The sequence below is a fragment of the Lactuca virosa genome, chromosome 2, assembly GCF_052849685.1.
Source record: "Lactuca virosa cultivar CGN04683 chromosome 2, Lactuca_virosa_CGN04683_v6, whole genome shotgun sequence".
NCBI lineage: Eukaryota > Viridiplantae > Streptophyta > Magnoliopsida > Asterales > Asteraceae > Lactuca > Lactuca virosa.
The window spans coordinates 197,982,735-197,994,015 of NC_136427.1; the positions used below are offsets into that span (position 1 = coordinate 197,982,735).

At 36.6% G+C, this 11,281-nt stretch overlaps 1 protein-coding gene across 1 annotated transcript; it reads left to right on the forward strand.

Annotated features, from left to right (window-relative positions):
- Window positions 1–6,432: 6,432 nt before the first annotated feature.
- LOC145156715 (UDP-glycosyltransferase 91D2-like) lies at window positions 6,433–8,009 on the forward strand. Its single transcript, XM_079075992.1, has one exon. It carries the CDS (start codon window positions 6,442–6,444, stop codon window positions 7,864–7,866), a length of 1,425 nt encoding a protein of 474 aa, XP_078932118.1. The 5' UTR covers window positions 6,433–6,441; the 3' UTR covers window positions 7,867–8,009.
- Window positions 8,010–11,281: the final 3,272 nt, after the last annotated feature.

Sequence of the window (11,281 nt, forward strand, 5' to 3'; positions counted from 1 at the left end):
TTGTGGATATTAAGTCAAACTAACCTTATATGTTTAAAATAACATAATTTATGTCAAATCTCACAAAAATGGTATCATAACCTAGTCATGACAATTTTTGCATGAAAATAGTGGGTTTTTAGATTTTCTTTTTGTAAAACCAAATCTTTGGTATTTTTCACTAGTTTCATAACACATGCCAAAAATAACATATTTTGAGTTGTATCCCACAAAAATGATGTAATATCTTGGTTAAAACCATTTTTTCTAGGAAAGTCATATTATGTCCCTAAAAACCATAGTTTTTATAGTTTTGTTTTTATGACTTTTTTCTCAAGAACATATAGTATGTTTATACTTATTTTTCATAGTTTTGAATTTCTAAACAAACACAACATATAAATGTTCAAGTAACTAAGTAACAACATCTTTTCATGCATATAACACTTTTACACAACTTAAAGAAGAAGCATGCATAACAACTTGAGTTATTATACAAGTTTACTTGTATTCCCCCCCCCCCCCCCCCTAAAACTTGGAAAACTCAAAAATAAAGGGGTATGAACTCACCTTGAGTGGATTTCTTAGTGGATTAGGAGATGAAGATGAAAGTTTTCAAGCTTAGAACACTTGAAGATGCTTGAAGAACACTTGAATGTCGAATTACCCTATCGATAATAACACATATAAATGTGTGTAAATGTAACAAAACTAGTATTTTTTGTGTACAATCACTAGATTTATGGAGAAAAGCTTACCAAAAATTGAAGAACCAACTTATGGAGGATTATCCTTGAAGATATTGATGAGTACTTGAGAGAATTATGGAAGAAGAAAGAGGTTGAAGATGATGAAGAGATTGGGGGGGGGGGGTATGTGGGGACATGGATGGGACTATATGTGCAATACCTTGTGGGAGATGCTTTTGCATATAGGATGATAGAATATGAGGAGGAACAACCTAGTTTCTAGTGATTTTTATAAAAAAAAAGTCAAACTTTTATAAAACTTGGCAATTTTTATAAAAATAGTGGTATTTTATAAAGGATTGTGGTATAAATGAATGTATAAATACTTAATTTGAATTATAAAAATTCAAATTATTATTATTAAAATAATATTGCGTTACATGAAAGTTAGGCTGAATTCCCAAGTTCTTGCGGTTAAAAATATAGGTGTTTAACCGGGTATAGACTTTGTCGCAATTGGTGACGAATTCACCAAAAATTTGTGCTTGTAGCCTTTGTTATGAATTTTCCATGTAGTATAAGATTTATGAACTCCATTACATTGAGTTATGAATATTATTTATACTAAAATAATATATAATTGAATTACCGAATTGTTACGATGCTAACCTTATTTAGGGTTTATATTCAATAATTGGCAACCAGAGACGTACTTTGTATTATAACTTGCCAATGGTACATTAGAATCGTTAGAGAATATCACATTTCTCCTAAAATTCTAATACGATTCGAGTTGACCTGGTTGACTTTGTTTGACCAAAATTGACGGTTGTCACAGAAGGGCCTGGATTTTTGATGCGGGCATGAGCAGTAGGCTACATTCGAGACACTAAGACAGAAGTTTTGTGAGGCCCCGGTGTTACCTCTCCTGGAGGGTGTTGAAGATTTTGTTGTATATTGTGATGCATCCATCACCTGTTTGGGGGTAGTATTTATGCAGCGAGGGTGTGTTATTGCATATGCTTCTAGGCAGCTGAAGCTGCATGAGGTTCGGTATCCGACATACGATTTGGAGCTGGGGGTGGTGGTGTTTTCCCTCAAGATTTGGCGGCATTATATTTATGGGGTTCGGTGTACCATTTACACTGACCATAAGAGTTTAAGGTATATCATGATCAACCAAATCTGAATATGCGAAGGCGTAGATGGCTTGACGTGGTAAATGATTATGACTGCGAGATTCTTTATCACTTGCGGAAAGCGAATGTGGTCGCTGATGCTTTAAGCCGCAAGTCGGCTAGTTCTTCTGTGGGGAGCTTGTGTGTGAGGATATCTATCGATTCACCGCGTCTGGACTTGATCAAAGAGGCTCAGGTCGGGGGAGTCAAGAAGGAAAACTACAAACAAGAGAGGATCAGGGGCGAGATTGACAGGGTTTCCACCGATAGTCATGAATTATTGACCCGGTGCGGTCGGGTTTGGGTACCGGATTTTGGCGGGATCGAGCAGACTATGTTGGAGAAGGCGCATAAGTCCAGATTTTCGATACACCCCGCAGCCACCATGATGTATCAAGATTTGAGACTTATTTATTAGTGGTCGTGTATGAAGAGGGAGATAGTTTGGTATGTTGATAGGTGCTTGACTTATCGTATGGTCAAGGCCGAGCACCAAAGGCCGCATGACAAGATTCAGCCTTTACAGGTTCCCATGTGGAAATGGGAAAAAATCACCATGGATTTCATCACCAAGTTACCTCGGACGACTAAGGAGTTTGATGTGATTTGGGTTATAGTGGATCGTTTTACCAAGAGTGCCCCCTTTCTAGCTATTCGGGAGAGCTCCTCGGCCGAGAAATTGGCCGATGTATATGTGCGTGAGATTGTCACTCGACATGGTGTTCTGGTTTTTATTGTATTTGATCGAGATGTTTGGTTCACTTCTCGATTTTTGTGGAGGTTCCACAAGGAACTGGGTAAGAGGTTGCAATATAGCACTGCTTATCATCTGCAGACTGATGACCAGAGCGAGAAGTCCATTCAGACACTTAAGGATATGTCGAGAGCTTGTGTTAAAGATTTCGGTGCTAGTTGGGACTCCTACCATCCCCTTGCTGAGTTTCTTATAACAACAACTATCACTCTAGTATCAGTGGACGACCTTTTGAGCTTCTTTATGGGAGAAGGTGTCATACCCGAGTCTGTTGGGGAGAGGTCAGTCACAGGGTTATAGGAAGGACCAAGGTAGTCCTTCAGACGACAGAGCTTATTCAACAGATCAGACAGAGGTTGCAAATAGCTCAGAGTCCGCAGAAGAGTTATGTCGACAAACATCGATCTGAGTTGGAGTTCCAGGTTAACGATATGGTTTTACTAAAGGTATCACCCTGGAAGGGTGTAATAAGCTTCATGAAGAGGGGAAAGTTGGGACCCCGATATATTGTGCCGTTTTGAGTGATTGCTAGGATTGGCAGGGTAGCCTATCAATTGGATCTGCCTGAGGAGATCAATCAGATTCACAACACCTTTCACATTTATTAGCTTCGAAAGTGTGTAGTTGATGAATCAGCAGTGGTTCATTTAGATGATATTCAAGTCGATGATCTCCTGAACTATGTTGAGAGGCAGGTGGCAATTTTAGATAGGAAAATGAAGGTCTTGTGCAACAAGGTGGTTCCATTCGTTAAAGTTCATTGGCAACATCGGAAGGGTTCCGAATGGACTTGGGAACACGAGGCAGAGATGCGAGAGCACTACCCTGAGTTATTTATAGCATTGGACTTCGAGGATAAAGTCTGATTCAAGTGGGGATAATTATAACACCTTGATCCAAGTATTTTCCATTTATGCCCTTAATATGAAATTTATTTGCAAAGTTGGTATTTTGGCTCCTTAAGTGGAAATTGCATGTGTGCTTAGTACGTTGGGCGTATTCCAACTTACGTAGGGCGTAAGTAGTTGAGGGTAAAACCCTAATTTTTTGGGTTTGAGCCCTATTTAAGCATCATTATCTTTCCAAGACCTCTTCCCTCAACATCCTCCATCTCCCAAATCGTTCCTTGCTAATCCTAATCCATTGTGTCAGTATTTTAAGCTTGAAAGTGTGCTTTTGGTGATCTTGAAGGAATAAGAAAGAAGTGGAATCAACTACGAAGCTCGAGGCATCTTGGATCCAGAAGTATCTTGCCCTCAAGCTTTATTTGGAGGTATAAAGCTTGGATCTTGATGTGTCATTTGCTTAGATCTTGTTAGTCTAAAGATTGTATGCATATTTGGTCCCATAATTTAGTCTAATGGAGTATGAGCTACTTCATGTCCTTAAAATGTAGTTTCATGTAGTTTTGAGCCTCTAGATTCATAAAAATGAGAGATTGGACACTCTCATTAAGCCATGCAAGAGTTTGGGAGTTTTGGGTGACTTTTGGACCAAGGGTTTGGCTTTTTACCCTCTTGAATGCATGCAAATGGATAAAGTCATCCATTAAGACGTCCCTTGAAATCTGGATCTGAAGTTTGGTGCTTTGTCTCAACGAAATAAGAGCTTAATGGAAAAGTTGAAACTCACACTTAGAGAACTTGGCATATAGCCTCTCCTTTCTCAACACTCCAAGTAACTCTTGCATGTGGTCCTCATGTTGCTCCCTTGTCTTGGAGTAGAATAGAATTTCCTCAATAAACACAATGAATGACCAATCGAGCATCGGTATACATACCCAATTCATCAAATCCATGAATACTTCAGGTGCATTGGTGAGCCCAAACGACATCACCACAAACTGGGGGTAACCCGACACAAATTAATCTTGGAGAACCAAGATGCGCCTTGTAGCCGATCAAAGAGGTCATCAATCCTCAAAAGTGGATAATGGTTTTTCATTGTTAACTTATTCAACTCCCGATAATCTATGCATATTCGATGAAAATCATCATTCTTTTTCACAAACAAAATCGGCGCTCCCCAAGGTGTACTGCTCGGTCGGATAAACTTTTTGCCCAACAACTCTTGGAGCTGAGAGAACAACTCTTTCATTTTTGGTGGTGTGAGCGATATGACGACTTAGCAATCGAGACCACACCTGGTATCAGATCGATTCTAAACTCCACCTGCCTCTCGGGAGGCACACCAAGTAGAACTTCTGGGAAATCATCCGAAAACTCCATAGCCACTGGCACATCCGAAACAGACTTCGTCCTCTCAAAACTCAACAATGGGGGTTAGCGTTCATTTAGGGTGAAATGGAGGTGATGGAGGCTGAGGGTGTGCAAACCCTAGCCATCGCATCCCTTAAATAAGGCTTAAGGCCCGAAAAGTTAGGGTTTTGCATGTAGGTGTCTGCCACATCGTGACACTCAAGAGAAATGTGCATTTCACCTGGTGTCGCCACATTGTGGTGTTATCATCACCACATCATGGCCACCACGAAAATCTTGTATTTTAATCCTCAAATGCCCACAACAACAAAAACAATTATACCTGGAACTTGGTGTTACGGTTATATAGTGGCTAGCTACTAGGGATGGCTCGTGCGTTGCATCACATTTATTAAACCTATATTTTCAGCACCATTTATGTAATGTTGTGTTACAAATGTACCATTTCTATAATTTTTCTATTATATCGGGATTAATACGGTAATTTGTCTGGCACAAGGACCAAATATGTACTTTTGGTATTACAGAAGGACCATTTCTATATATTTACTATTACACATGGACCATTTCTCTAATATCCTTACTACACACTACATAAGGACCATGTTTTAAACTTTGTTTCACAAAGAAACCATTATTGTAACTTTGTCTTATATATTGATCAAATCTGTAATTTCATGATTACACATAGGGGTGCCCGTGGTGAAGTTATTTGCCAAAACCAAACCGTTAACAATAAATGCGGTTATTAGATTTTAGAAACAGAATGGTATGGTTAATGTAGCGGTGCAGTTATGTAGTTTTATGTTGCTCAGTTTCTTTCGGTTGCAATTGTAGTTTTTAACTCCATGACTTCGGTGTTCTTTTTATGTGTGGTTTTTAACCACGTGGTTTTAGTAATTTTTGAGGTTTTACAAGTACTATTAGTTGTAACAATATGGAAATCATTAATATACAAGACAATAACAAACAAATTAATTAAGCACCAAACAATTAACATCTTAACAACAACAAATTTCAAAAACCTACGTTAAAAATTAAAACACCACCAAACCAATAACTTAACTAATTATATTATATATTATTATCAACTAAATTATATATAATTATTTAATATATTAAATTCGTGCGATTCAGTTATTGGAAAATTAAAAACCGCACCGCACCGAAAATTTATGGTTTTTTTTAATTAAAAACCACACTGTCGGTTCCCGTCTCAGTTTCAGTTTATGCGTTTTTTTTTTCGGTTTTTTAGATGCGGTATGTTTTTTGCTCACCCGTAACGTTCACGGATACAGGATGGCATTATAGTTTTTTTAATTAAACTTATGTATTTCTATATTATATTAAAAATTCCATAATCTTAAAAAAAATTATAGTATTTGCATTTTTAGATGAGAGCGAAAAGAGTAGAAAGGAAACATCCTTGACACTTGCTAGCAATATATTGACGTGTGCTAACAATATATTGCATGAAGACAAAACCCAAGAATATAAGGCACCGATACCATAAGGTTGACGGATAAGCTCCAATATGTTTATGTTGATCTTCTGAAATCAATAAATTGAAACGAAGGCACATCTCAGGCCAGATCACCGTTATCATTTACACATTCACGGCAATGCCTACCACCGACTCCGATGGCAGTAAGCAGCTTCATGTGGTGATGTTCCCATGGCTTGCTTTCGGTCACATCATCCCTTTCCTTGAACTTTCTAAATCAATAGCCCAAAAAGGTCACAAAGTCTCTTTTCTTTCCACCACTCGAAACATCCAACGTCTCCCAAACCTCCCTTCTCACCTCTCGCCACTTATAAACTTGGTTCCACTCACTCTTCCATGTCTTCACCAGCTGCCACAGGATGCAGAGGCCACCATGGATGTCTGCACTGAAGATATTCAATACCTCAAGAAGGCCTTCGATGGTCTTAAGCCAGAGGTCACGAGATTTCTAAAGGCCGATTCCCCAGACTGGATAATTTATGATTTTGCTCCCTACTGGTTGCCGGAGATCGCTGCTGGTCTTGGCATCTCGCGAGCCTTCTTCTCCATATTCAACGCATGGTTCATCGCTTTTCTAGGAGGGTCGCCGGAGGACATGATAAATGGTTCCGATGATCGGACTTCGGTGGAGGACTTCCTAACGCCACCCAAGTGGGTTCCATTCCCCTCGAAAATATGCTATCGGAGGCATGAGGCTGACTGGATGGTGGACAGTAGTTCTCCTAATGCTTCTGGGGTTTCAGATGTATATCGTAGCGGGATGATCTTCAAGGGGTCTAACTGTGTGTTCATGAGATATTGCTTCGAATTTGAACCCCAGTGGTTAACCCTTTTAGAAGAGCTACACCACCTCCCGGTGATTCCAGTGGGTCTAATGCCACCGACCACATCCGCTGCTGTCGGAGATGAGAAAGATGACACGTGGCTAACAATCAAGAACTGGCTCGATGGTCATCAAAAGGGTCATGTTGTGTACGTGGCGTTAGGCAGTGAGGTTATGCTGAGCAAAACCGATGTGAGTGAGTTAGCCCTTGGTCTCGAGCTCTCTGGGTTGCCGTTCATTTGGGCTTTCAGAAAACCGGCGGGTTCCACCAAGTCAGACTCTGTTGAGTTGCCAGACGGGTTCTTGGAGCGAATCCGGAACCATGGTATGGTGTGGACGAGTTGGGTACCTCAGTTACAGATACTGAGTCATGACTCGGTGGGTGGATTCTTGACTCACTGTGGTTGGAGCTCGATTGTGGAAGGGCTAATGTTAGGTCATCCTTTAATCATGCTTCCGTTTTTGGTGGACCAAGGGCTGAATGCTCGAGTACTGGTTGACAAAAAGGTGGGAATTGAGGTGCCAAGAAATGAACAAGATGGGTCCTTCACCAAGAACTCGGTGGCCGACTCACTGAGTTTGGTACTGGCTGAAGATGAAGGGAAGGTCTACAAGGAGAATGCGATGGATTTGAGCCGAATATTTGGTGACATGAAGCTACAAAAGAAGTATACAAACGACTTTGTAGAGTATTTGGAAAAACATAGGTACAACCCTTGATTAAATGGCTGTTAAGGTTTGTTTAAATATTTGAATAAATGAAGATAACATGGTTTTTGGGATTGTGTAAATGATTGAATAAGAAACATGATTAGCCATTGAAGTATTTGGTTGACATAATAAGATGTTTTGTTCAGTTAGTATATCTTTTTTGAATGTATCCATTACTTACGATAAAATGAAAAATTCTCTACACTAATTTATCAAGTACACAAATTGATCAAGTGAGGCGGTGCATTGATTCTACACTAAGATGTTTTGTCTAGTCTCGTGGTGTGTTGTCTTGCCTCCTTGAAATTAAGGGTCAAATCTTTGAAACAGATGGATTTAAGATGGATTTAAAAGTAGTTTAGAATTAGATCATATTTGTTTTGTTTTAAATTGCTTGTAAATTTACAAGGCTTTGCAATGAGTTTTGTTTTTTTTTTCCTACCTAATTATAGTAGGAGCCATATGTTGGGTTTGGGCTTCATCCTTGATAGGTTGCAAATTTATTAAGTTTTCTTTTCTTTCTTTTTTTATTTTATTTTATAAAGTGTTTAGGTTTGTTGAATATTGGGCATAATTTGTTAGGATGGTGAAAGTCCATCTTTTATATTTTTATCAATATGTTACTCAATTACAATCTCACCCCAAAAGCAACGCATGTAAACTTATTTTTTATCTTTCCCAATCTATTTATTTATTTTTATTTTAAAATAAACATAAATGCCAACGAAATGAGTCGTCGCTACAAATGCATGTCGACGTCATGATGTTGATATATGGTTGACCTAACTTTTGTAACTTTTGTTTGACATGAATATCTATGTGGACAACTTGTTTTTGTCATAGCTTCGGCGGGAACGAAAAATGTTTATGCGGTTTTCTCAAAACCTATGCCGATGACTTGTCGTCGGTATAGGTAACGAAAATTATAATTTTGATTTATTTATATGCCGTGGTGCAGAAAAAACGATTTCGTTTTTTTTAAAAAGCTATCCCGACGACAAGTCGTCGACATAAAATGTGGTGATCCGCGTGAACTCTATCCCGACGACGAGTCGTCGACACATATAGTGTTTTAATAATTTGCGAAAAAAAAAAACAATACGACGTAGTTCTCATTAACCCTATAATGACGACTTGTCATCGACATAGGGTGAGAATATCTTTAGTAACCTAAACCTTCGTTATTCACAGTCGCGCACGAAGAAAGCCATCCCAAAACTCTCTCGACTGGCGACCACTTTTCTGACGCGATTTCAACGCCTTTCACCGGTATTTTGCTTCATCCATTATACTTTTGCTGATTTCACACATTTTGGGTCCGATTTTGAGTTTTTTATGTTTCAATTTCTTGAAATTCGGCTACCACATACGAGCACCACCGGTCTCTCGCCACCACAGTCCGACAATGCCCCACTTGACGACACACCACAATATACGACATCAGGTAAGACCTGGATTTTAGATTTTTTTGGTGATTCGGGTATTTTGTTTCGTTTTTCTGATTTTTTTGGTGATTTGGTGCTATTTTCCGGTAAGTAAACCACTATAGACGCCAAACTTTAGATTTTGGGTTGTATTCCGATGGCATTTCACGGTGATACAATTTTCTGGTTTTGGAGGTCTTTCCCGTTTTTCTGATTTTTCTGAAATATGCAAATGTATTTTTCCCGATTTTGGAATTGGATGTATAAAATGTATAATATGTATGATTTTGTTATTTGTTTAGATTTACTAGTTTATGTATATATAAGATGTTTGGAATTGGATGTATAAAATGTATTATATATATATATATATATATATATATATATATATATGATTTTGTTATTTGTGTAGGTTTACTACTTTAAGTACATATAAGATGTTTGGAATTGGATATATAAAATGTATAAAATATATGATTATGTTTGTTGTTTAGGTTGTATTGTAAAGTGATTAATTGGTAAGTGCAATGGTATAATAGGTATATGTATGATTATGTTAGTTATTTAGGTTTGTACTGTAAAGTGTTTAATAGGTAAGTGCAATGCTATAATAGGTAAGTGCAATGATAAGGGCTTAATTTATTTTGTAAGTGAACGCTTAATGAATAGTTGATATTGGTTTGTTATAATTGAAAAAAAAATTTATATTGCTGCACAATGTTATAATAGAAAAAACAAAAAGAAGATGCTCTAAATAATATAAATATGAAAAAAAGTGAAAATATAATGCTTCAATAAACAAACTAATAAAAGTATATTGATATGAAAGAAAACCTAACCACAAAGGTTATTAATGACAACACATTTTTATAAGTTTGTTTATTAAAGCACTCTATTTTCATTTACTTTTTTATATTTATAATAGAAAAAAATAAAGCACAACGTTATTATTATATATAATCTAATAACTTAATTATTTAAAGTACAATGTTATTATAAAAAAACCAATATAAAAAAATGTAAATAGAATATTTAATAAACAAACTAATAAAAGTACGTTGCTATTAAAAAACTTAATTGCAAAGGTTATTAATAGAAACATACTTTTATTAGTTTGTTTATTAAAACATTTTATTTTCATTTCTTTTTTATATTTATAATAGAAAAGAAACTAATAAAAGTATGTTTCTATTAAAAGTACAATGTTATAATAGAAAACAAACAAAAGTATGATGTTATAATTATGAAAACGTGTTGAATCATTGATTTTTAGTTTAAATCTTGTCTTTATAGTCATCAACAGCCTAGATATACCCGTCCGAAATTGATTTAGAAATTAATTTCGGGTTGTCCTTGTTTTGGGACTGCTTTTTGAATACTTTATCTCATTTACGATGTGAATGTGTATTTCATGATTTTTTGTTTAAAAAAAATTTGATTGTCATTTTCTCTGTAACAATTGCAAAAATTCACTAACCGTTAATCACCGAAAGTGACGAACGGAAAGTATAATAGATTTAATACATAATATTTATCAATCTATGATAAAAATACAAGAATTCGTATTAAAATAGATAATAAAAATTAGCCGAATCGATCGAATTCTATAAAAATAAGTGCGCAATTTTTTTTGCTATTTTGAAGAAAGAATAACATATTCTAAAAGTACACGTCGTCCGGATCTCGGAAATATAAATTTCGTAAAAATCCGACTTCATAGATATGAAATTTATAAAATATTAAAATCAACCGTGCACAAAGAATGTGTGTCATAAAAAATTAAAGGAAAATCGGTTGAGTTTTAGCCATAAATCTATAAAGGAGAATCGAACTACTCCTTGATACAAGACCGACGAGGCAAAGAATGCCAAAAACGGATTCCCTACGGGAGAGATATGATTTTTGAAAAATCATTTAGGATTATAAAAATAAGGGCTAAAAATAAAGTCTGAACTAGCCAATGCAACCTAAAGAAAAGTTATAGTACTTGTCGATAGCTA

Coding starts and splice junctions, on each gene's coding strand:
- LOC145156715 (XM_079075992.1), top strand. CDS start 6,442: ATGCCTACCACCGACTCCGATGGCAGTAAGCAGCTTCATGTGGTGATG.